The sequence below is a fragment of the Eleutherodactylus coqui genome, chromosome 13, assembly GCF_035609145.1.
Source record: "Eleutherodactylus coqui strain aEleCoq1 chromosome 13, aEleCoq1.hap1, whole genome shotgun sequence".
Lineage (NCBI taxonomy): Eukaryota > Metazoa > Chordata > Amphibia > Anura > Eleutherodactylidae > Eleutherodactylus > Eleutherodactylus coqui.
The window spans coordinates 125669998-125697044 of NC_089849.1; the positions used below are offsets into that span (position 1 = coordinate 125669998).

Genomic DNA, 27047 nt, shown 5'->3' on the forward strand with positions numbered 1-27047 from the left:
GTTCCTAACTCCACCCAAAGGAGATTTTATAATGGAAAGTAAGTCTTTATTTCACCTTCAGTTAAATCGCAGCGTTTATGGCTTCCTGCGTAGAGCAGGCGTCACCGACTGCTCCTGAGGACGCTGCGATATGAGCCAGGGAACAAGAGTGAGAGGGCAGAGTCTGTCATCATGGCTGTAAGCCCCCACACCTTGTGTCCAGGGAGCCGAAAGACTGGCAGAGTGTAGGCGTAGCGCCCACGCTGGCGGAAACTTGTATAGCCACGACTGGAGCTTGCACATGCCATTGCCAGTGGGAGCGTCAGCAGCGACTCCACCTAAAGGGGGCAGAAGAAGCAGGAATAGGGTTAGTCAGCAGCAGTGCTCCTCGCTCAGGTTATGACTTTGTCCACAGCGAATCGGCTGCAGAATCAACAAGTGTTTGCAGATTTGCCGTGGCCTTACTGCGGGCTTCACTTTCTGGTTTTAGTACTGATACTTGGAGTCAGCAGGAGGCGCAGAGGGCCGTCCTTCAGATTGCCACATTTCCTTATCAATTTGCTTGTCTTTAACTCAAAGAAACCTGCCACAAAAGCCTCCGCATGAAGCCGCCACAAGTCCTCGTTCCTCAGGCTTCACGTCTGTCTGACCGTTTAATCTGTGCCAGAACTCCAAGCCCGAGCCCCGACGGTCCATTGTGGGTTTAACCCTTTCCAATCCAGGCCCAGCTCTTATTTGTAATTCTCCTGTAAATGTGCTTATTGATATTGTATACATTTTATATAATAGGACTCGATTCATTTCTAATGTCTCTGATATCTGTGCCTTACAGAGACCTCCTAGAACTGCTTACAATGGGCCGAGCACATGTTCCTATCAGTATGCAGGACAGAGCTCCAACGTCGGAGCGCTGTCCTGCTACTCTTACAAATGTGTCGGATCTCGCCTGAATGTAGGCGCTATGTAAGAAAATATGAAGGTCAGCTGAGGTCTGACACTGGCTTGGAAAGGGTTAACCCTAGGTCTAATATGGCAGATTCATATGTAGAAACCGTGCCAAGAATTGACATGCGAGTTCTTATTTCCCCCACTGGGATTCAGAATTTGTGCCGTCTGAACTAGTGTGGATTTTCATAGAAATGAATAGAATGCTAAACTGGTGCAGATTTCACCACTAGTTTGTCCGCACTCAGATGTGTCAAACGAGGCCTAATCGTCCTTTCCCCTCCTTGTGCCCCCTTTACATACAGTGCTGCCCCCTCTAAACACAAGGGGCCCGGTTCTTGCTCTTTACAAAATAAGGTCTCATAAAAGTGGGCAGAAATGGTTGCAAAACCACTGATGCAGTAAGATGTGATGTACTAACCTCCTCGGGATTGGGCTTGGCTGCCAGATCTTCCAGACATCCAATATTTGCTAGGACCGGGACTATGACCATTCCTGTCTGCAGAGAGAGCGCTGTTAGTGGGAGGCAAGCATTCAACACTACTTTTATTGGGCTTCTAGCAGTCTGGGCTCTTACTGAGTGACCTGTAGAAATCAGTACAAACTGCTCCAACATCTGGTGTCTAAAACACGCTGCCAGTGTGACAGCCGCGGTCCTGTCACAATGTACTCTGGGAATGTGACCTTCTTGCTCGTCCCCCCATCCCCACCATGACGGCTCTCACCGCTGCGCCTACAGACTATAGGATGCCCCCTGGTTTAGGAAACAGGAAAAAAATATTTAATTCTAACTTAAACATCTGAGGGACTACCGGCACCACCTACAGTGTTCTGGTATAGAGAAGGGGGTTGGTAGTTAACAGTCGGCACCTAGTGTGTATTCGGACACAGCGCTGCGGCACGCACATATCTACTACATACAGTATATAGGTGCAGCACGCAATGACAACGAGCCCTCCCATTATATATTGTAGGCTACAGCTTTTAGAGATGACAGTGGGAGCGGGCAGGAGACTATGAGCCCAGAAGCTTAGTTTATGTAGATGGTGGGAGCTTAAATGGATACAAAGTGTTAAATTACTTCACACTGGTGAGAAACTGGGCGATTGTCTGACGCTGCGAGAGGGAAAGAAAGTGCTTGATGATGAAATCAGTGAATTTCAATGGTTTCATTCTCATTTGTGATGTTTTCATGCCTGCGATGCTGCGAGAAAATAAACACTGCATGCTCATTCTTCAATATCACCCATTGTTGTCAAAGGGGCCGGCCTTCTTGAAAGCAATGGGAGAAGATCGTGCTCCCCTGCTGAAGCTGTGAGAAGCTGTAGGGGATTCCTTAATCCCCGTGGGGAGTCCCCTCATCACTGAACACTGTGACAGCAGCGGCAGGGGATTCCTTCATATCTGCGGGGAGGCCCCTCATCCCTGAACACTGTGACAGCGGCAGGGGATCGCAATGTTCTCCCACTGCTTTCAATGGGATGAAGGGATTCCGCGCAGGGATGCGAGGCGTTTTCACATGAAACCACCTCATATCCAGGGGTTTTTAGAGCGTTGGCAATATCGCTCTTGCCAGTGTGCAGGAGCCCTTAAAGTACGACATGGAGTTCTGTTGTCCGCTGCTGGCACGTGCACCAAAATCCCGTGCTACGAGGAGTGTGTAAAGCGTTTGGGCACTTGCCCCCTCATTCACCGCTCTTCTGTAAGAGCTGAGCCCAGTTTGTTGGGGTCTGCAGATGCTGAGATATTTTGGACAGAATGTTGGGAAGCCCGATGATCGCCCACCAACCACACACACACTTACCCAGTCTGTGATTGGCATCATTGGGCCCCAGACGGAGCTGCGTGCCAGCGTTACCCCGAGTTCCTCCTGCGCTTCCCGTAACGCCGTAGCTATCACATCCTCATCTGATAAGTCACATTTGCCACCTGGGAAGCTGAAGACACAAATGATAGATTAGCCGTACCGGTAATCCTGTTTTCAGGAAGTCTCCACGATCAGCTGAGATTAGCTTCCCCTGATTGGACCGGAAGCACACCGAGACGTTTAAAGGCTCCTCCCCTTCCTCGGTATTTATAATGAAACCTGTCAGGGGTCAGACTCTCTACCTAAATCCTATCCTCCCTCTCCTGGAGACTTTAACCCCTTAGGACACGGCCTATTTTGGACTTGAGGGACGCAACGATTTTTGGCGGATTTTCTTCTCCATTTTTCAAAAGCCATAACTTTTTTACTTTTCTGTCGACGCGGCCGTATAAGGGCTTGCTTTTTGTGTGGCGAACTGTTGTTTTTGATGGTGCCATTTTTGGGTACATTAACTATATTGTAAAACTTTTATTTTTTTACAATAACAGGGAGAGAAAACGCATCAATTCTGCAATAGATTTGATTTATTTTATTTTTAACAGCGTTAATCATGCAGCATAAATTACACATTTTTTTTCTTCGGGTCGGTACGGTTACGATACCAAAATTCTTACTTTTTTTTTTAGGTTTTTCACTTTTCTGCAATAAAACCCCTTTTTTTGGAAAAAAAATGTTCTACATCATTGCATTCAAAGTCCTACAACTTTTTTTTTTTTTTCCATGGACGGCGCTCTGAGAGTTCATTTTTTGCGAGACGGCTGTAGTTTTTATTGGTACCATTTTGGGGTACATACAGCTTTTTTGATAACTTTTATTGCGTTTTTAGGGAGGCAAAAATGCTAAAAATTTGCATTTTGCCTCAGTTTTTTAGCTTTTTTTTTTTTTTTTTTTTTACGCTTTTTTTTCCCTGCACAGTCAAAAGCACGTGCAACTTATTGTATACGTCGCTACGGACGCGACAATTCCAAATATGTGGGATTTAAAAAAAATTTTTTAACTTTTTTTTATGCTAATATAAGAAAAAGCATTAAAGGTTTTTGTTCATTTCTTTTTTTATTTTCATTTTATTTTTTTACACAATTTTTGTCCCTCTGGGGGACTTACAGTACAGCACTGATGATTGCTCTGATAAGGCATTGCAGGGCTACTGCCCTGCAATGCCTTGTCGCTTATACAGCGATCACAGGCTATGGCAATACAGGATGCCAGTATCTGGCATCCTGTTGCCATGGCAACCAGCCGGGCTCTCTGCGATCAAATCGAGAGAGCCCGGTGACGTCACAGAGGGGGCGCGCTCCCTCTGTGAACCTTTCGCATGCCGCGATCTACATAGATCGTGGCAGGGAAGGGGTTAACAGTGGGGGGGGGGCGCATCGCTGGCTATGACGCGCTATTCCCAGGACGTAAGTTTACGCCCTGTTGCGGGAAGGGGTTAAATAACCTATAGAGAAGAAAAACGAATGAAAGTTCTTTGAACGGGGGGAAATATACGGGTGCCGTCATGGAGACTTCCTGAAAACAGGATTACCGGTGCGGCTAATCTACCTTTCCCTTGTGGTCTCCACGATGGCACCAGGTGAGAAATACCAGAGAAACAAAATATTTTAGGGCGGGACCGCTGCAGCCGGGACCTTACATCTGAAGGCCAAGTCCTCGTTCACCCGAACATCTAACCTATAATGTTTGATAAACGTGGGGATCTTCCCACACCGCGGCCCTGCAGATCTGGTCCAGGGAAGCGGAGGCATGCCCTGCCCAAGACGACGCCATTGCTCTTGTGGAATGAGCCTTAAGAGTCGTTGGACCTGGTTTAGTTGATCATTTCTAAGCCTCGGCGATGGCTGCTCGGACCACCTGCCCATCGAGCTCTTTGCTGCTTTTTTGCCCCTATTGCTCCCCTGAAACTGTAAACAAAAAAAAGTGTCCTTTCTCCACTGATTGGTGGAGGAGATGTACTGTAATACCGCCCTCCTCACATCCAGCAATTAGATGCCTGCTCTTTACTATCTTTTGGGTTATTGAAGAACAACGGAATAATTATTTCCTGCGATCTGTGGGAAAAAACTACATTGGGGGAGAACAAGGGGGCTAATTGGAACACTAAAAAAGGTGGCCAAACCGATAAAGCCTGCAACTCGCTAACCAAAGACACGGTCTTCCAAGTTAGATGTTTAATGTTGTCTATCGGTTCAGATGGATGGCCTGACATCACCGCCAGGACCAGGTTCAGATCCCAGGGGGGAACCGAAGTGGCGATTTTAGGCCTTAAACGATCAGCCGCTCTCTGAAACCTTGCGATCCAGCTGACTTCTGATGGCGTGTTTTTGGACGCTAGACTAAGTGCTGCGACCTGAACTCTAAAGGTATTGGGTGAAAGCCCCAAGTCTAACCCGTCCTGCTAAAAATCCCAAATCGTGCCAGTATCTGGTGATGAGGCTACAAAATGCTTCGCACCAGGAAAAAATCTTTTCCATACCTTGGATTAATTCCTATTAGTGGTCTGATTTCTGCTGGCTAATAGGGTGTCTACTACCTCATGGGAAAACCCCTTGTTTAGGAGGAGGGATTTTTCAATAACCAGGCTACTAGATGCAAAGTTTCCACTTTCTGGTAAGATCGGGGCCCCTGGGTTAGCAGGTCCCTGTGGGATGGAAGGAATATCGCCTCGCTGACACAAACTCCTTAACAGAGAGAACCAGCTTCTCTTGGACCACAGGGGCGCTACCAGGATTAACGTGCATTCTTCATGCCGGAACTTCTGTAGCATGGTGGGAAGGCGTAAGTTAGACCTTGCCCCCAATCCTGCACTAAAGCGTCCAGGCCAGACGGCTGTTCCTGCGGGTTAAGAGAAAAAAATTCCTCTACCGATTTCTCGTCGCCAATAAATCTATCCTGGGGGCTCCCCACCTGAGAGTCAACCCCCGAAATACTTCCTGAGAAAGGGCCCACTCCCTGGGGTCCAAGCTCTGGCGACTTAGGAAATCTGCTGCCGTATTTTGGACATGTTTTTCTGCACAATGTAAACATTTTTGTGCTATACTCTGTAAGAAGGCCTGACCGGTTCATCCTTGATGCCGTATGTATGCTAAGGCTGTAGCATTGTCCGACAGGACTCTCCGATTTTTCCCCTGTATCATCCTCCTGGATATCTGAAGAGTCTTCTGTATTGCTAAGAGTTCCCTGGCATTTGAGGAATATCACCTTATCTCTTGAGGCCAAGCTCCCTGAAAATAGGTTTCTTCTACTTGAGCTTAGAAGGCTGGCATCCGTTGTGATTAACATTATCGGGTCTGGGAACCACTCTACTCCTCTTGATAAATTGGTTTCTGATAACCACCAAAGACGGGAGCTTTTACGGTGTTTGTCCATATGACCTTTTTGTCTAAGGAGAACTAGACACTTGAATATGGTGTGCTGTCAGCTTGCTCACGTCATATATCTCACGATCCACTGCTTGCTCAGGTGGGTTCACCTGCCCCCGGTCCTGGGCTTAAACAGAGCATTCCATGCAGGAAAAAGTGTAATGTTGATATGTGTGCGATATGTTTGATCACAAGTTCCATCCCAAGCATTCTCTCCCCAGCCATAGTCTGATGTTTCTGTGTATCTCCCTTTGCCCTGTAGCCGTACAGCTGACAGTCATTGTAATTATCTGCTCGGTCCCACACTCTATTCAGATCATCCCGCTGCCGGAAGCTCTGTGCAGCCGATACACGTCAGGTTACAGATGTGCACACCTGGCGGTATTAATATGGCTAAATAAAGGAAGATTACTAATTGTACTCTGCAAGCAAGCGAGCAGGGATGACACTTTTTCCCGCATGGAATTCTCTGTTGTCTAAGGAGAACTGTCCCAAACTGTAAGTATGAATTTTCGGAGGACCCTGGAGTAATGTTGAGCCCATGCTACCGGGATGCAGGCGGTCAGTCTGCCCAAAGGCACATTGCTGCCCTGATGGTACAAGACTTCTTTGATAGGAAATGAGAGATACGAATGCAAAGATCCCGTCTCCGAGAAGTGGGGAGAAAGGAGCTCTGAAGTAGTGAATCTAACGTGATCCCGAGAAACCTCTTTTGTTGGCCTGGTTCCGCATTGGATTTTTCCCAATTTATTAGCCACCCCAAATGTTGGAGTAGCTGCGTGGTGACCGTGACGTGAGCCAATAGAAGCTCTTTGTCATCTGCAACTATAAGAATGTCGTCTAAACAGGGTATGATCGTGATCGATCTGTCCCTTAATATGGACGCCACCTCTGCCATAAGTTTTGTAAAGATCCAAGGTGCTGATGAGATTCTGAAGGGGAGGCATCTGTACTGTAAATGTCTCTCCTTGCCCTCTATACATACTGCGAACCTCAGATACTTCTGGGCCTCTGGATTTATGGGTACATGGAATTAGATCTATAGTTGCTAAAAAAAGCACCTTCCCTGAACCTTCTGTACCTTACAAATTAGTTCAGTGGTTTTAGGTTCACTAGGAGTCTGGAATCCCCATTCGTTTTTTTACCAAAAAAAAGATGTGAATAATGTCCCCCTTTCTGTTGATTTGGGGGTACGGGTACTATGGCCCGGAGTCTTAGTAAATTTTCTTACCCCTGAAGTAAAGGGATCATCTTGGCAGCTGGCCCTCTGGTAGCTCGAAAGACCTGTGGGAGCTGAGAGGTCCATTCTAGGTGGTAGCCTACTCTTAAGCAGGAATACCTGGATTTCAGAGCTCTTAACCTGTTCCATCTTTCCGCAAATGCTTGCAGCCTTGCCCCCACCGGAATAGCGGCATTGTTTACGCCCATGGAAATCTGGCTGAGAGGGATTGAGGAGAAAATTCCCCTTCCCTCCTTTCGGGTAGCTCCAACAACCAGACTTCCCCTTACCCCTATAACTGCCCTGCTGTCTGGGGCCTCGAAAAAAAGGTTCTGAATTTCTTTGATTTCTTCTCTGGAAAAGCCCCCTCTTCATCAGAGGCCTTTTCCAGAATTCTGTCCAGATCAGAACCAAAGAGGATTTGTCAATGGAAGGGCAGCGAACATAATTTCGCTTTAGAAGTAGAGTCCCCGGACCAAGACTTCAGCCATAATACACATCTGGCAGAATTAGATAGAGCTGCAGACCTGGCGGTTAACCGAACTATCTCAAAGTCGGACAAACCCCGGACAAGTGGCTGCCACGCCTGGCCTAAAAAGCCCTGGGGCTGCCTGCCAAATCCTTTTCAGGAGGCTCTCTGCCTTGCGATCCATATGATCCTACAGGTGAGCCGCATCCTCGAAGGGAAGGGAAGTAGTTTTTGCTACCTTTGTGACCTGGACATCAACCTTTAGAATGGTATCCCAGACGGAACAAACATCCTCAGAAAAGGGGTGGCGTATTTTAATACCCCTGTATCGACCACCTGAATCGGGTCTATTCCATTCCCCCTGGATCATCTTTGGAATATTTTCATGAACCGGAAAGGTGGGCCCTTGTCGCTCCCCCAGACTCCAAAAAACTTCGGGATGGATGGATCTGGGCTCTCTAGGCTCCTCTATATCAAGAGTACCCTGGATGGCTCTGATTAATTCCTCCAAGTCTTTTGGGCTTAATAGGAACCTTTTATATTACTCCTCATTGGAGGAATCTATAAATGCCCCTCAAAATCCCCCTCGGAGAAAGCCACGTTCTCCGAATTGGAGTCATTTTCTTCGCTGCGGAGTCTGCTGTGAGCTCTGGGGGTAGACGGAGGAGCTGCGCTCTGAGAAGCCAACGCCGAGCGGACCTCGCCCCTCACTAACCTCTTTATATCATTCATGATGCCGGCTGACTCCTCTTACTAGCTGGGCTATACATATATTACATTGAATCTTATGGTAATCCTGCGACAAACTCCTCCGGCAGGCAACACATTCTTTAGCTTTGCCTTTAACAGATGCTGCTGCCCATTTATCCGCCTGCCAAAATAAACATAATAAGGCAGTAAATCTAATCTAATCTGTGCTGAGAAAACCCACTTAGATCTGAGGTGCCGCCCCGCTACTTCGCACACCGGAGGTACGGGGGTCTCAGGTACTGCAGCCTCATATTAGCAAGGGAGCACTAAGGGTTCTCTCAGTGCAGCAAACACACACTGCCTGAGTCCGGCACCATTTCCTGGCGTTTTAGCAGCTCCTTATTAGAATTTGCTGCCCATAGACCTCCAGGCTTCGCCCCAGGACCCACATCACATGACATATCATGTGACCAGAAAGCTCCGTGCATGATCCGACGCCGAGCCAGCCATACATGCGTCAGGGAGCACAGACCCGGAGGACAAGACTGGAGACCATGAGGACGGTCCCACGCAGGGGGGCCATGGTGGGAAGGTAACCGGTCTGGGAGGGTGCCTTTCAACACAGCCGACCGAAGGCAACGCTCCTAGGTAGGGGAGGGGGGGCGGAGCCAAGCAAGGCATGTAAGCGGTTGTGTGAGACCAGAGCTCCACAGTAAAATACCTGCCAGACCATCCTGTAACCAGGCTTACCTGGATAAGGCAGCAGCCCTAGGACTCTGTGTGCCTGGACAGCAGTGGGAAGCGCTGGGACAGCTGACTGCAGAGATGACCCGCAGAAAAGAGAAAGAAGGTAGCAGGGAGACAAGTGTCCGGCACCTCGAAGATGGCGCTGACACGTGTGTGGAGGGGACTCCACGTGGAGACCGGACCCCCGCACTGAACTGCACAAAGATACAGCGAGCAAGCTAACTCGGTATACCAGAGGAGGCACGCTGCAGAGAGAAGAGCCAGCCAGCTACCAGCAGCCAGATGGGAGCCCTAAACCACGGGTGAGTGCCTCCAAACATGGCAGCATGGGGGCCGGGAGGAGAGGCAAGCAAGGGGAGGAAGACTAAGCCAGAAATGTACAGAGGGGACATACATGAATGTAGCAGAGCCCAGAATGCAGCATACCTGTGGAGCTGCTGCTAAAGGTTCCAATGTAGCAGAGCCAACAATGCGAAACACCTGTGGAGCTGCTTCTAAAGCCCATAATGTGATAGAACCAGCAATACAGTATGCTCCTAGAGCGGCCCCCAATACAGTATGCTCCTAGAGCGGCCCCCGGCACCACTGAAGTAGCAGAGCCCACGCTACATGAAATCCTTGGAGCTATTACGAAATGTTCCAATACAGTACAGGCACTATATCAGCAATGTGGCACTTTACAAGAACATATGGGGCTGCTTAGACAAGATATGCAGAAAACCTCAGAGACGATGACGGCGGCGGACGGCAGAATAAGTGACATTGAGGATAAAATGCCACCTATGCAACGTGAAGTGAAAGGGAACACGCAGAATATGGCTTTTCTCCTCGCCAAAATTGATGATTTAGAGAACCGCTCCCGCAGAAATAATGTGCGCCTCGTCGGACTGCCAGAAAGGATGGAAGGCAATAACCCATCTGAATATATTGAGAAGTGGATACTGGACCCGTTTGGTAGAGACTGCTGCGATAGAAAGAGCCCATCGAGTCCCTACACGGCCTCCTCCCCCAGGGACCCCTCCAAGACCGGTCCTTATGAAACTTACACTTCAAAGACCGGGACGCCATACTACGCCGTGCCACAGAGAAGGGCGATATAAGGAGCAATGGCTCCAGAATCAACTTTTTTCCTGATTTCTCGGCAGAAATCCAAAAGAAAAGGGGAACTTTCATAGATGTGAAGAGGAGAATGCGTGACCTCCGTATTCCATATGCCATGCTGTATCCTGCTGGACTGCGTGACCTCCGTATTCCATATGCCATGCTGTATCCTGCTGGACTGCGTGACCTCCGTATTCCATATGCCATGCTATATCCTGCTAGACTGCGTGACCTCCGTATTCCATATGCCATGCTATATCCTGCTAGACTGCGTGACCTCCGTATTCCATATGCCATGCTATATCCTGCTGGACTGCGTGACCTCCGTATTCCATATGCCATGCTATATCCTGCTGGACTGCGTGACCTCCGTATTCCATATGCCATGCTATATCCTGCTGGACTGCGTGACCTCCGTATACCATATGCCATGCTGTATCCTGCTAGACTGCGTGACCTCCGTATTCCATATGCCATGCTATATCCTGCTGGACTGCGTGACCTCCGTATTCCATATGCCATGCTGTATCCTGCTGGACTGCGTGACCTCCGTATTCCATATGCCATGCTGTATCCTGCTGGACTGCGTGACCTCCGTATTCCATATGCCATGCTATATCCTGCTGGACTGCGTGACCTCCGTATTCCATATGCCATGCTGTATCCTGCTGGACTGCGTGACCTCCGTATTCCATATGCCATGCTATATCCTGCTGGACTGCGTGACCTCCGTATTCCATATGCCATGCTATATCCTGCTGGACTGCGTGACCTCCGTATTCCATATGCCATGCTATATCCTGCTGGACTGCGTGACCTCCGTATTCCATATGCCATGCTATATCCTGCTGGACTGCGTGACCTCCGTATACCATATGCCATGCTGTATCCTGCTAGACTGCGTGACCTCCGTATTCCATATGCCATGCTATATCCTGCTGGACTGCGTGACCTCCGTATTCCATATGCCATGCTGTATCCTGCTGGACTGCGTGACCTCCGTATTCCATATGCCATGCTATATCCTGCTAGACTGCGTGACCTCCGTATTCCATATGCCATGCTATATCCTGCTAGACTGCGTGACCTCCGTATTCCATATGCCATGCTGTATCCTGCTGGACTGCGTGACCTCCGTATTCCATATGCCATGCTATATCCTGCTGGACTGCGTGACCTCCGTATTCCATATGCCATGCTGTATCCTGCTGGACTGCGTGACCTCCGTATTCCATATGCCATGCTGTATCCTGCTGGACTGCGTGACCTCCGTATTCCATATGCCATGCTATATCCTGCTGGACTGCGTGACCTCCGTATTCCATATGCCATGCTATATCCTGCTGGACTGCGTGACCTCCGTATTCCATATGCCATGCTATATCCTGCTAGACTGCGTGACCTCCGTATACCATATGCCATGCTATATCCTGCTAGACTGCGTGACCTCCGTATACCATATGCCATGCTATATCCTGCTAGACTGCGTGACCTCCGTATACCATATGCCATGCTATATCCTGCTGGACTGCGTGACGTAGCAATGGGAGAAACGCAGTTCTTTGACAACCCAAGATCTGCGGCAGTTTGGCTAGAAAGAAACGAAGCTGCGATAGGGGATGCGATCGCCGCGACGCTCTGCAGAGGCCAATAATAGACCCTGACAGAGGAGGAGCTGCATTACAGATGTTGCTTATCACCTGGGAGAATGATTGGAGCGAAATGTTGATAACAGGGAATAAAGAATGAAGAAGAGGATATCGGAGGAAGCAGGATGGATCTACTGCCTCTATTGGTTGTTTACTGCTTTATTTTTTCAAGCTTACAATGTTTTACATTCGCAACTGCGAACAAACCGCCATTTTTCGTTGCTTGGTGGACTGACAACCTGATCTGTGCGGGTGAAAACAGACCAAAACATGTTATGTGGGAAGGGTCTGCACCTAGTTACATGTTATGTGGGAAGGGTCTGCACCTAGTTACATGTTATGTGGGGAGGGTCTGCACCTAGTTACATGTTATGTGGGGAGGGTCTGCACCTAGTTACATGTTATGTGGGGAGGGTCTGCACCTAGTTACATGTTATGTGGGAAGGGTCTGCACCTAGTTACATGTGGGGAATGTTGTTGTGGGAAATGTTCACATTTGTTATGTTCTATCTCCCTTGTGCTACCAATAGCTGCTGTGCGGACGCGCTATTCTGCTGGGGGCGGACGCGGAAACTCTGCCGTGCCGCTGGATTCTTGACTGGAGAGAAACCATCTGTTCATGCCTATCAGAGGCGAAACGGGGGACACATTTACGGTTACCTCTTGGAACATCAGAGGTATGGGGGATCCGGTCAGGCGTCTAGTGGTGCTCCAGACAATTAAGGAGTACCACCCTGTGATTCTCTGCCTACAAGAGACACACCTTTCTCGAGACACGCTGCCCTCCTTTAAGGTGGGGTGGGTGGGGCATAGCTTCCACTCGGTATATTCTTCTTGTTCTAGAGGAGTTAGTATTCTTGTCCATCGGTCCATACCATTTGTGGTCTTCACGCAGAGGATAGACGCAGAGGGCCGATTTCACTAATTTCAGTGAACCTTCCACCTCCCTATAGCAGTGCGGTAATGCAGCGGATCCTGGGCTATGTAGAGGAAACACCAGATGTCCCCGTCTTGATGGTAGGAGACTTTAACTCGGTAATTGACCCCTACTGGGACAGGCAAAGATCGCAGGGACCACCGGACAGGGGGGGCCTGACACTGCTGGGTCGCCTATTGGAAGAAACACTCCTGCTGGACATATGGCGCACCAAAAATCCAAAAGTTAGAGATTATTCGTGCCACTCCAGTACGTTCCACTCTGTCGCGTATTGATCTGGCAATTGGCAACACATTGTTATACGGGAGAATACAATTGATCCCATATCTTCCTAGAGTGCGGTCTGACCGCTCCCCATGGCAAGTTGTGGTGCAGCACTCTGGGGGTGGTGCGCTCGTGCGTCCTTTATGGAGGTTCAACGCATACTGGCTAAATATAATAGGACATCAGGACCTGGGAGAAACGCGGAGAGAATACTTTGAATTAAATATGGGTTCTGCAACCATTGGTGTACAATGGGAAGCGATGAAGGCATATTTTAGAGGTATCCTCCTCCAGCGGGTGACGCAAATGAAGAGAAGACATAGAGAACGAGGGCAAAAGCTGAGAGAACAGTTGACAAATAGTGAAGCTAGATTTGTAGAATCAGGTACAGTGGAGGCGATAGAACAATGGGGGGCGGCCCAGGAGAACCTGACTTTGTACACGCTAGAGACTGCAGCACATAAACGTACATTTAAAAAACAGGCCTACTATGAAGAGGGCGAGAAAGCTGGACATATGCTGGCGATGGTCTCTCAGGGACAGAGAAACTCTACCTACATTATAGAGCTGCGAAATGAACAAGGTACACTGGAAACAGACTCGGCGGCGGTAAGAGAGACGGTGCGGCGGTATTATGCTTCCTTATACTCCTCCAAGCTTCATAAGACGCAGGAACACATTGCTCAATATTTAGCAGACATAGAACTGCCGAGATTGACTGAAGAGCAAAGGGAGTTCTTGGATTCCCCCGTGGAGCTGGAGGAGTTGGGGGAAGCGCTAGAATCCATGCAAAACAATAAATCACCAGGAGACGACGGGCTCCCAGCTGAGCTGTATAAGCAATATGCGGGGGGGCTATTGCCTAAATTATTGGAGGTGGTTTTAGAAGCGGAAGGACAAGCGGAGCTGCCGCCATCCATGCCTAATGCAATAATAACAATTATCCCAAAGCCAGGGAAAGATCCGCTCTTGCCGGACTCGTATAGACCTACTTCATTGCTTAATGTGGATGTGAAACTTTTAGCGACCGTCCTGGCTAATAGGCTCTCGCGGGGCTCGCGGCTCTCATCCATCCTGATCAGAGGGGATCTATTCCAGCCCGATCCACTGCGATCCACAGACACAGATTGTTCCCTAATCTCCAGTTACCAGCAGATAATATGGGCCGGAGGATAATATGTTCCCTGGACGCTGCTAAAGCGTTGGACAGTGTGGAATGGCCCTTTATGTGGGAAGTACTGAGCAGGATGGGATTTGGTCAGACATATGTGAGACTCATACGGCTTTTGTATACTAACGTGAGGGCATGTGTCACGGTGAATGGCGCTTGTTCTGAACAGAGGAACAAGGCAGGGCTGTCCGCTCTCGCCGCTCCTGTTTGCGCTAGTAATCGAGCCCCTAGCTAGCGTTTTAAGAGCTTGTCCAGAGGTAGTGGGGTTAAAGAGAGAACAGGTGGAAGAGAAAGTGGCATTATATGCTGATGATCTGCTGCTATTTCTGAGAGGCGCTGGCGAATCCTTAGACGCAGCAATGTCACTGATCAAACCATACGGGGTATTCTCGGGCCTCACTATAAATTGGAGTAAATCGGACATACTGCCAATAGATGACCCTGGTCTCGCAGCAAGAGAAAATACAACGCCTATGCAGTGCAAGCCAGTAATCACATACCTGGGAGTCAGGGTCTGCAAGAATGCTTTGGATTACGGGAAGTTGAACCTAGACCCCCTATTGGTGAAATTTAAGGGAAAACATGACATTTGGTGTAAACTTCCCCTAACGATTATAGGAAGGGTGAACCTCATTAAAATGATCTGGATGCGGCAATTACTGTACCTGCTCCATAATTCACCCCATTGGATTGCGCGAGGCTCCTTTAACAGGATTAATCAACTGTTTAGAAACTTGATATGGAGAGATAACGGACCTAGAATTAGGTTGGAGACGCTGTGCAACTCTAAGGGGGATGGAGGACTTGCGTTGCCTAATCCCATGGCATTTTTTCTAGCATCACAAATACAACATTTTAGAGGATGGGAATCGGAAAACACGCGAGATGGGAGTTTTCGTCTTCTAAAGATTCATTTTCACGGTGCGCACCTGTTTGAGGCCTGGAGAGCTTTAGGTTCCTCTGCAGTCCCCACAGTCTCCCAACTTTGGCCCTCATGCATAGGGTTTGGTGGAAGGTCAAAGAAATAATAGGGATTAAGAGCTTTACGCATTATACCCCTATCTGGGATAACCCAAGGCTGCGAGAGCTGGAGAAGTTGGAGGGCTTTCAGGAATGGAAGGATAGGGGGATCAGGCGTCTGGGTCAGATAGTGTCAGGAACCCATATTAAATCCTTTGAGCAATTGAGAAATGAATGCGGCCTGCCACATTCTCAATTCTTCAAATATTTGCAGCTCCGGCATGCCTTTCAAGCAGAGAGAGGCCTCGAAAATATAGAGATTGAGAGACTTCTGCCAGCAGAGATCATAGGAGGTACAACTAATACTAAGGGGAAGATATCCTGTGTATACTCCAGTATACAGAGCCAGATAAATCTGCGCTATCCTCTAGCGACGAGGAGCAAGTGGGAGGAAGATATTGGCCCTATTGAAGAATCCTTGTGGGCAGAAGTATTACAGATGACCCCCAAACTGTCCCTGAGTGAGTCTCATAGACTATCACAAATCTATTTATTGCATAGGGTGTACCGCACTCCAGCGTTTCTATACAATATAGGCGTGAGGGATACCCCCTTGTGTAACAGATGCAAGACCCACACAGCAGACCTTATACACATGATGTGGCGTTGTAGAGATATTGGACCGAGGTGTGCAGTCTGATCTGCGCTGTGTATAACATTCAACTGGAATTTACACCCCTGGTATGTGTTTTAGGATAGGTGAATGATGTGCCCCTGCAAGAAAATGAAAAGCGAGCAGTAGCTAGGATACTATATCTAGCCAGGAAACTGATAGCACAAGATTGGCTGGACGAAGCTCCCCCGCTCTGGCTGAGCTAAGAAAAACAATCACTCAAATCATAATGTGGGAAAAAAGCATTTATTATAAAAGAAAAACACCACAAAAATACTGCAGTGTTTGGTTCAAATGGCTGCAAAATGACCAACTAGAGGATAAGGTCCGATGAGATAACGATGCCATGGAAATGCTAACCCTTACATTCTCGGTGACGCTGAGCTGTGTGGTCTGTGAAGTGCCCCTCAGTGATTGGGAAAACCCAAGGAACTTCATACAATGAGCTGAGACCCTGCAGGAGGGACTGTTGGGTCTTGTTTACCGGGGAGATTCGTTATTGTCTGTCTGTTTGTACTGTTTGTGGACCAAAAGTGTCTTGAGACACAAGAAAAATGTATTCAATAAAAAAGATTTGGATCGGAGGTAGGGGAGGGGTCCTCTACACCAGCCCTCCTGCTCCCTCCATGCACAGCGGGGAGCCTTTAAACTTTTCGGTGTGTTCCTGTCTTATCAGGAGAAGATCATCTCAGCTGGTGCTGTCATTGAGACGACGGGGGAGAACATAAACTCCTCGTAATGGAGTTGTGATTCTAGCGGATAGGCCTCTTTAAGACAAGCGGATTTTAGCGCTGTATTAGGTCCGTGTTTTGCGTACCGTAATCCAGAAGTCTGGGAATATTTTGTACCCACACGCCCGTTCTCCCATATTTGCCTCCATATTGTTGTTATTTTCTATTGGATAAATACAGATCAGTTTTTGCCCAATAGAGAATAAAATCTACGGAGGCAAAAGCAGATGAAGTACCGACGGCGGAAGGTTGGAATGTCCTCCATGACACAGATCCGTATTACGGACGTCTTAAAATACGCTCATCTGAAATTGGCCTTCGGAGACATTGCAGATTTCCATACCAACCAGAAGGGATGGCCGAGTCCCAGTAACTTTATCAGCCGCCCATGAAGCCCCAGGTCACCTACCTCACATCGCCCTTGTGTCTCCCTCTGAGCCTGGAGGACCTCAGGGTGTAGAGGAAGGCAGGAGCCCCTCTGAAGGTGCACAGCGTCACAAGGACCCCAGCAGACACCCCCTGCGGCGGGATGTTGCTCCCCAGGATCTGGCGGCACCGCTGCTCCGTCTCGTTGGTCAGGACTCCATTAGGAAGTTTCTGGGCATCGTTAGTGCAAAGATTACGGCTGAAGAGGGCCAAAGGCAGTAGCATTGGTGCCTATAGGAGAACAATTGTTATCTACACATGCTTGGCTAGCAGTGGAAATGTTCTTAACAGCTGCTATGTGTACAATCAGGGCCGGCGCCAGGTTTACACGGGCCCTCTAGTTACTTACAGGCCCGGCAATAAGCTCCCCTCCATCATGCCCCCATGGCATCCTCCTTGCTTCACTGCAGTCTGTTCTGGTCAGGACCTCGTGGAGCGACACAAATGGCACGATGGCACCCGGTCGCCTGCTTGACGGAGCTGGCACTGGCTGGCGGAACAGGAAGTGCGTCCTGCAGTGCCGCTGCCTTGGTGCTCGTCACATGGGCGTACTTGTACTCCATATTATGGAGAATGTAAACCCCGCAGTTGTCTTCTATGTTACCAACCTAATTGATGATAAAGCTGGATGAAGCAATATGGCCGCCATCCCGTCTCCCTCCATGTGTGCGGTCATAATGGCGGCTCTGTTGTCAGCTCTCACAGCTACGGATAAACATTGGACCAGAAATCTGTCGGATCCTTTCACGCAGGAAGGGAATGGCAGCGGAATATCCCGTTATGTCGAATATTCCGCAGGTCTAATGTGAGGATTTTGATGTGGAATTAAAAATGGTTTCATTCTGTCGGCAATTCTGCATTCAGAAGTCCAGATTCCTGCAGACGTTGATTCCTCAGCGGCGGAGGCGGAACTCGAAGCCCGGGCCCCAATGCAAAACCTGTAACTGGGCCCCAACTATAATGCTTCATTCATAGCACTGGGCTCCGTTTATGGAGAAGAGAGGCATTATGGGCCCCCTAAGGCTCCGGGGCCCGGGTGCAGCCGCATCCCCTACAGTTACGCCCCTGCTCAGCAGAACGCCACCGCCCCGGTTGAAAGGACCCCAACTAGTGAGGAGAACGACTCGCGGGTTCAGATTTGCTGCTTTTGTATTTATTTTCTGAGCAGAAGGGGCCTTTAACCCCTTGAGTGGCACGCCCGGAAATTTTCCGGGACAAGCTCCACTGCTCATAGCAACAGAGCCTGGAAGATTTCCGGGCTATGTATCACTATGGGAGCTGCAGAGCACAATGCCACAAGCTGTGACAGTGTGCTCTGCCTGCACAGACCCACAGAGAACAAAGCAAGGGCTTTGAAAAACCAGCAGAAGATATTGCCGATCTGCCGGCAATCTCCTGTTTTGTTTACAGGTTGCCATAGAGACCATCGGCTTGTCAGAAGCAAGCCGATGGTCTCTGTGGCAGGGAGCGCTTGGTGCTTGGCTGTCAGAGGACAGCTAGGTACTAGCTCTTACAGCAGAGATCAGAGAAAACCTCCGATCTCTGCTGTGTTAACCCTTTACATGCTGCAGTCAGACCTAAAGGGACAAAAAAAAAAATTTAAAAAAAAAAAAAAAAAAAAAAGGTAAATTATTTTACAAAATTATAAAAACACTTGTCTCCCTTTACTTTGTGAAAAATCAAAAATACAATCACACATGTGGTATCCGTGTGCGTCGTAATGACCCAGAGAAGGAAGTTAATACATTATTTAACCCCTTAATGACATGGCCCCTTTTTTTCCCCATTTCTTTTTTTCCTCCCCCTGTTTAAAAAAAATCGCAACTTGTCCCGCAAAAAACAAGCCCTCATACGGCCATGTCAATGGAAAAATGAAAGTTATGGCTCTTGAGACGCAACTGCAAAATTAGTTGAAATTCAATGATTAGACCATTTTAAAAAACCTGCCCTGGTGGGCACGACAGGGTGGTAGGAAACCCGCCACTTAAGGGGTTAAAGGTTTGACCATTTAGGCCGGTGTCACACGACCAGATTGCGTAAAGCGTAATTGTCACCCGTGCACACGAGCGGACAGCGATTCCAAGTTACATTGTGAACCGCAGCATGCTCTATTATTGCATGGATTCCACACAGTCGGCTTCCATTAAAGTCAATAGAAGCCGTCCAACCAGCAGCCCATCTGCAATCGCCATTGCACATAGGGTCAGGAGTGCCTGCGTCACCACCTAGCGACGGCGTGGAAAAAAAGGCTTGGGAAAAAAAAAAAAAACCTGTACTGTGCGTGACCAACGGCGAGCCTTCCGGAACATTCACAGAAGAGATTACCATCTCCATACGGACGCGGTTGAGTCTAAATTCCCCTGCGCGCTCCAGTATACGGAAGCTGACCCGTCTGTGAGACCGGCCAGAAGAAAAAAAAGGATTGATGTTTTAGCGGAGATCATACAGAATCTGAGCGCTTCTGTCCCAAAGCCTGCGGCACCCACCGGTTCAGCTGGGCGGCCGTCGCCAATCGTGTGCCGCTCAACAGCGCAGGCAGCCGTCACGTCCGCATAAACACCAGGATTCATGGTAGGCCGTGACACCGCCGGCGGCGGGATGTTTGGTAAGAGCCAGCATGTCACCACCCAACCTGCAGACGGTTTACCAGGACTCCATCCAGACTGCAGCTGAACCCCTCGTGGTCTGGAGGTGCGTTTCCTTTTCCACCCCAACTACCCGGTGTGACCGCGGCTCTGGGGTCCGCTTACAGCAAACGCCTTCTCATCTGGACGAGCGATGAGGTCATCGGTGGCTCGCGGCGGCCCGTTTAGGGTGCCTGCACACGGGCGGAATTTCTGCCGTGGTATTTTAAGCACATTGTCCGCCCCTGACTGCAGCCCATATACTTCCATGGGGTCCGCAGTTGTCCCCAGACGGACGGATTTGCATTGCGGATTTTTACCCACTAGAAAAAAAACGCGGCATGTCCAAATTTGGGTCGGATTCTGTGTGTGGAGACTCCCAATACAAGGGAATGGACGCATTTTTTCACGCAGTACATCCGCGGTGCAGCTGCGGATGAAGGCGCTGGTTGCTATGACATTAGAAGTAGGCGTGGTTGGAGGCTGCAGGTTTTTTCCCGCAGCACAGCCGCATATATCCGCGCGTGATTTTTCACGCATCCGCACCTATCCGCAAGCACATTTAGGTGCCATACGCACGTGAAAATCCGCTGGTGTAATCCGGAACAGTCGTGTGCAGGCGGCCTTATACATTCAGACAGAAGGAGCGCCGTGTACAGCGAGCGAGAAGCGAGCGACCCAACGAGGGCTTTCAGTCCTGCAACAATTTCGTTCACCTGGAACGACGTTCACTCGTCCGGAGGATAAATGTCCCGTGGATAAAGGCCTTTAGGCGTATTAATGTGGTAGTAGCGAGTCCCTGGGTTAGGCTCCGCCTCTAATAGAGGGGGTTTATATGTTCTCCCTCGTTTGGGTTGGGTACCCCGGCTGCCTCCCATAAAACCATACGAATAGGTGAAGGTAGACGGTAAGCGACGACTGGAGCGCGGCAGAATACGGATATCGGATACACGAGTGAAGACGGTCCTCTTGGTGATGCCGACTGTTTGAGGACATGAGGATTTGGGGGAGAAACTGCACGGCCGACACGATAAAGGGTTTGCGGGACGACTACAAATACCAGAACCAGCGAGTTGTTTTTTTGGTTTTTCCACAATAAAAATGCTTTTATGGAAAATCTGTTTCCTGATTGTCCTGCAGCAGCACAGAGGGGTCAGGTGCCGGAGACAGAACCACACGGGGGTTAACGAGCGCTAACGACCTAATCACAGCCGCTTACCGGAGTCAATAGCGCTATCCTGGCATCTTACGGTGCGGTGCCGCAGACCGACAAGCATCCGCGAGAACCTGAGGGATCATCGCTGGACCGTCGCCCCGAGCAAAACCATCTCGGCCCCGACGCGTCGCCCCGCGCAAAACCATCTCGGCCCCGACGCGTCGCCCCGCGCAAAACCATCTCGGCCCCGACGCGTCGCCCCGCGCAAGACCATCTCGGCCCCGACGCGTCGCCCCGCGCAAGACCATCTCAGCCCCGACGCGTCGCCCCGCGCAAAACCATCTCGGCCCCGACGCGTCGCCCCGCGCAAAACCATCTCGGCCCCGACGTGTCGCCCCGCGCAAAACCATCTCGGCCCCGACGCGTCGCCCCGCGCAAGACCATCTCGGCCCCGACGCGTCGCCCCGCGCAAAACCATCTCGGCCCCGACGCGTCGCCCCGCGCAAAACCATCTCGGCCCCGACGCGTCGCCCCGCGCAAAGCCATCTGGGCCCCCGGCGCGTCGCCCCGCGCAAAGCCATCTGGGCCCCGACGCGTCGCCCCGCGCAAAACCATCTGGGCCCCGACGCGTCGCCCCGCGCAAAACCATCTCGGCCCCGACGCGTCGCCCCGCGCAAAACCGTCTCGGCCCCGACGCGTCGCCCCGCGCAAAACCATCTCGGCCCCGACGCGTCGCCCCGCGCAAAACCATCTCGGCCCCGACGCGTTGCCCCGCGCAAAACCATCTCGGCCCCGACGCGTCGCCCCGCGCAAAACCATCTCGGCCCCGACGCGTCGCCCCGACGCGTCGCCCCGACGCGTCGCCCCGCGCAAAACCATCTCGGCCCCGACGCGTCGCCCCGCGCAAAACCATCTCGGCCCCGACGCGTCGCCCCGCACAAAACCATCTCGGGCCCGACGCGTCGCCCCGCGCAAGACCATCTCGGCCCCGACGCGTCGCCCCGCGCAAGACCATCTCGGCCCCGACGCGTCGCCCCGCGCAAAACCATCTCGGCCCCGACGCGTCGCCCCGCGCAAAGCCATCTGGGCCCCCGGCGCGTCGCCCCGCGCAAAGCCATCTGGGCCCCGACGCGTCGCCCCGCGCAAAACCATCTCGGCCCCGACGCGTCGCCCCGCGCAAAACCATCTCGGCCCCGACGCGTCGCCCCGCGCAAAACCGTCTCGGCCCCGACGCGTCGCCCCGCGCAAAACCATCTCGGCCCCAACGCGTCGCCCCGCGCAAAACCATCTCGGCCCCGACGCGTCGCCCCGCGCAAACAATCTCACGCCTGACGCATTAACCCGCGCAAAACCATCTCACGCCTGACGCGTCGCCCCGTGCAAAACCATCTCACGCCCGATGCATTGACCCGCACAAAACCATCTTGGCCTCGCCGTGTCACACCGCGCAAAACCATCTCGTGCCCAACGCATCAAGAGGAAGGCAAACACCACCAAACAGTGAGGTAGAAGCCAATGTTGTTCATTTAAGGGAAAAATATCCCTTCCTGCTCCTGGGAATATTCCCAGCCCCCGGGGGGTCAGCCACTGGGGGGCGCCGCACACAAGCCCAATTTCATTGCCAATTACGAGAGTATAATATGCGGTGAAGGGAATCAATGACAGTACACGATCTCATCGCTCCACTCACACGTGCGCCTATTTATCGCGGATAATACGAACACGGCGCGTTCTGTTATAGTTAGAGATGGGAAGGTCTGGGAAAAAAACGGAAAAATTGGGGGAAAAAAGATTTTTTTTCCAGAAAAAAAAAGTGTGTAGAATATGTTCTTTTCTGAATAATATCTGACAGGATCTTCAGACTCTATAACATAGGCGCCTTATTGTTCTCTCTGGGCGCGGATGAGACGCTGTACTCACACGGTTACATTGCATACGTGCGGCGTTACACATGTTGCTACGAAACAATACAAGGAAAGTAAAAAAGAGAAACCAGGAAGCGGCTGCAGGACGGCGTGCGCGAGATAGACGGTCATGCGCAGGCGCGATCACCATGGCCTAACGTGTAGATTCCTCTGCTAATCTGATGAAGAGCTGACTTGTATATATAGTTTCCTGGTCACCCCTGTAATAGTCTGTACAAACAAGATACAAGCAATTAAGCGCCCCTTTACACGTGTCAGCCGCAGGCGCTCGCGGGTCAGCCAAGCGATAGTCGGCCCTGGGCTTTCACAAGGGAACGATAATACCGTAACACCAATAATATCCCCAGACCACGACGACATACAGCATTACCACCGCATGGTGATGGGACAATACCGCCATACTGTTACTATACAAAGACTGATATTTCCTTGCTACAGGGACCATATAGTGGTATATAACAGCTCTACACAGGCACGTGGCAGACTGTATATGCAGGGAGCACAGGAGATGTCCTTTCTGACTTGAGTCACTCATTTTCTTTTCCATCTGTGCAGACCACCATGACAACTGCTCCCAGCCACAACTTACCTCTGAGGAATTTGACAAGCATCTTTTGCCCCTTTATCAGCACTCTCCCTACGCTTCCCCACACTCCTGCTCTATAGTGCGCCAGGTAGTAATTAGGCCCCTCACAGCCCGTGCCCTTGTGCCCCACCACTAATAATGCTCCGTTCCTCCATCATGTTTAATCTGCTTCTTTGTGCCTTCATGAACAACAATGCCCTTTTACTATAAAATAAAACTAATGTAGTCACCGGCTCTTTTGCTCCCACCTTGTCTTTCATTGCCTGGTAGTCCCTGACCTAAGATGCTATGGCCAGGGAGTGCCCACAGTGGTCACTCGTCACATGAGTAAGCTTGCAGGAAGTGAAGGATGGGAGTGCAGCAGGAGGGGAGTAAAGGAGCCAGTGAGTTAGCATACGTATTCTCACGAGAACTTGGCAGCCTAGGCTAAAGAAGGCGGCAGCTGAAGGATAGCAAGCCAAAGGGGGCGGCAGCTGAAGGATGGCGGGCCATAGGAGGCGGCAGCTGAAGGATGGCGGGCCATAGGAGGCGGCAGCTGACGGATAGCAAGCCAAAGGGGGCGGCAGCTGAAGGATGGCGGGCCATAGGAGGCGGCAGCTGAAGGATGGCGGGCCATAGGAGGCGGCAGCTGAAGGATGGCGGGCCATAGGAGGCGGCAGCTGACGGATAGCAAGCCAAAGGGGGCGGCAGCTGAAGGATGGCGGGCCATAGGAGGCGGCAGCTGAAGGATGGCGGGCCATAGGAGGCGGCAGCTGAAGGATAGCGGGCCATAGGAGGCGGCAGCTGAAGGATAGCGGGCCATAGGAGGCGGCAGCTGAAGGATAGCGGGCCATAGGAGGCGGCAGCTGAAGGATAGCGGGCCATAGGAGGCGGCAGCTGAAGGATAGCGGGCCATAGGAGGCGGCAGCTGAAGGATAGCGGGCCAAAGGGGGCGGCAGCTGAAGGATAGCAAGCCAAAGGGGACGGCAGCTGAAGGATAGCAAGCCAAAGGGGACGGCAGCTGAAGGATGGCGGGCCATAGGAGGCGGCAGCTGAAGGATAGCGGGCCATAGGAGGCGGCAGCTGAAGGATAGCGGGCCATAGGAGGCGGCAGCTGAAGGATAGCGGGCCATAGGAGGCGGCAGCTGAAGGATAGCGGGCCATAGGAGGCGGCAGCCGAAGGATAGCGGGCCGTAGGGGTCGGTAGCTGAAGGATAGCGGGCTGCGTACACAAGTGAGTGTTTTTGGTTCATTTGGGATATTTTTTTCTCCAGGTGCGGATGGCAGCATCTCCTCAGACACGAGCCCTGATGAAGCTGCTCCTTATATGGCAGTCTGGCCTCGATGGACAGATGTCTGTTTTCAGCCTCACATGTTACAATGTGAACGCTGACCGTTACATACAGACGTGGGCCGTTATTAGACCCCTGATGAAGCCCGGCCCACCATACAGGAGTTATTACGCAGACGCGGCTGCTTTACTTGCAGCTGACCCCTCTTGTACAGGTCATACTGTTCATGTCCCGTTACGGCCTGCCGGGGGTCCGGTCACGTTTCTCATTTTAACCTCTGTAAATGGCGCCCTGGCTGGGAGCCGCATCAGTCATTACACAGAGCGGTCAGCGGTCATGAAGTTGACGTCCCCCACGCAGCTTGTGCCGTCGCTGTTGGTAAAAACATGCCTAAATAATTGCAGTTTGAACATTTCGGTGGGGTCCGGAGGGTGGGCCGGACTGTCTCCGCTAGCTGCCTGGTTTTTACAGAAGCCCGCCCCTCTCGATGATGCCAAATGCGCCATCCACGCAGCGCTGTAAAGTCTTGCGACAGCACTGTGAGCGCCCCCTTCTGTCTGATCATCTAGATCAGTGTTCCCCACCTCCAGTCCTCGGGACCCCCAACAGGGTATGTTCTCAGGATTTCCTCAGTATTGCACAGGTGATGTACCGTATATACTCCAGTATAAGCCTAGTTTTTCAGCACATTTTGCCCCCCTCGGCTTATACTGGAGTCAGGTAAAAAAAACACAAAAACCCGCAATCCTCCCCTCCCAGCCGGCGTCTGTGTCCCCGACGCGATGGTCTCCCCGGCGGTGCGGCAAGTTACTTGAGAATTCTCCCCACTGTCCTCTCCCTGCTCGGCTTTGAATTCCCCCGCCGTCAGCGCTGTGTAAGTAAGCGCTGTGATTGGATCGAGTGCCAGCCAATCACAGCCAGTGCTCGATCATTCACAGCCATTCAGTGGATGACATCACTGAATGGCTGTGATTGGTTTATCAAGCGCCAGCTGTAATTGGCTGGTGCTCAATCCAATCACAGCGCTTACTTACACAGCGCTGACGGCGGGGGAATTCAAAGCTGAGCAGGGAGAGGACAGTGGGGAGAATTCTCAAGTAACTTGCCGCACCGCCGGGGAGACCATCGGGCCGGGGACACAGACGCCGGCTGGGAGGGGAGGACTGCAGGTTTTTCTTTACCTAATATACACTGGAGTAGAGCTCGGCTTATACTCCAGCCAATAAGTTTTCGCAGTTTTTTGTGGCTTATACTCCAGTATATACGGTAATTACAGCTGTTCTTACTATAGGAGATCCTGTAAACATGACCTGTTGGGGGTCCGGAGGACTGCAGTCGGGGACCCCTGATCTAGATAACATGGTTGCTCTTGACTGCGGCATCTAGGGAGTTAAACAGGGATCAGAGTCTGATCCAGGCCATTACAGCGAGAGCTCATCAGCCAGCGCAGGTCACATGACACACACGAGCCGGTCTGTGATGTTCACTGACGTCACGGAGGGTTAGACACGTGACCTCCGGCCGGACGGCATATTTGTAGTTTCCGCTTGGGTTAAGCAGCGCTGCTGATTAGAGCCACCTGATTGGCTCTTCCGCACCACGTGACTACACAGCGTGCACGCGCATTGCCTTCAGCAGCCGTGCACTACACACTACAGTTAAGCAGCACGGGGTTAGGTTTAGGGTTAGTTTTAGTGTTTACGGTTAGTGTTTAGGGTTAGGGTTAGGTTTAGGTAATCCTAACCCTAAACCTAACCCTGTGCTGCTTAAGTGTAGTGTGTAGTGCACGGCTGCTGAAGGCAACGCGCGTGCACGCTGTGTAGTCACGTGGTGCCGAAGAGCCAATCAGGTGGCTCTAATCAGCAGCGCTGCTTAACCTAAGCGGAAACTACAAATATGCGGCCGGACGGGTTCTGTGCTCCACAATAGCACTACTGCGGTGACCGCTGACGGCTGCCAGAACTGGGCAATAATTGTCATTCCGGACGTTTCTTCCGGGCGTTACTTGCCGTCGCTGTGGAGCGCCCCCTGCCAGCGGCTTTAAGAATGCCAATTACTATCGGGAGTCGAGCATTCATGCGCATATACGTTCCTTACGGGCGAACACATATAGGCAGGAGCCCGCAGGCTGCTCCCTCCTTCTTCAGGCCCGCCCCGCTACTCTGACCGGTCACAACACAGTGCAGACTACCCTGTAATACTAACCTTGTAGTAGAGGCTGAAGGACCTGCGATGACATCATACCCACGTGACTCTGTGTGGGAGGGGAAGCAGCCATGTGACCAGTCATGTGAC

The 27047-nt window shown here is 51.0% G+C and overlaps 1 protein-coding gene across 2 annotated transcripts; it reads right to left on the reverse strand.

Moving 5' to 3' along the window:
- Positions 1–40: 40 nt before the first annotated feature.
- On the reverse strand, positions 41–27047 carry NUDT8 (nudix hydrolase 8). 2 transcript variants are annotated; one of them, XM_066587475.1, is made up of 5 exons: positions 26958–27047; positions 17174–17421; positions 2729–2861; positions 1346–1423; positions 41–317 (listed from the first exon to the last, which is right to left on the reverse strand). In XM_066587475.1, exons 2-5 carry the CDS (start codon positions 17413–17415, stop codon positions 102–104), a joined length of 669 nt encoding a protein of 222 aa, XP_066443572.1. In that variant the 5' UTR covers positions 17416–17421; positions 26958–27047; the 3' UTR covers positions 41–101. The 2 variants fall into 2 exon arrangements, with proteins under 2 accessions (XP_066443572.1, XP_066443571.1); XM_066587474.1 differs by lacking the exon at positions 26958–27047 and adding an exon at positions 26850–26894.

Bases quoted from the DNA above. Each gene is read 5' to 3' on its own strand.
- NUDT8 (XM_066587474.1), bottom strand. The intron at 1,424-2,728 runs GTAAGTGTGTGT...CTCTCTCTGCAG, and splicing joins TGATGCCAATCACAGACTGG to ACAGGAATGGTCATAGTCCC. The intron at 318-1,345 runs GTTAGTACATCA...TGCCCCCTTTAG, and splicing joins CCAAGCCCAATCCCGAGGAG to GTGGAGTCGCTGCTGACGCT.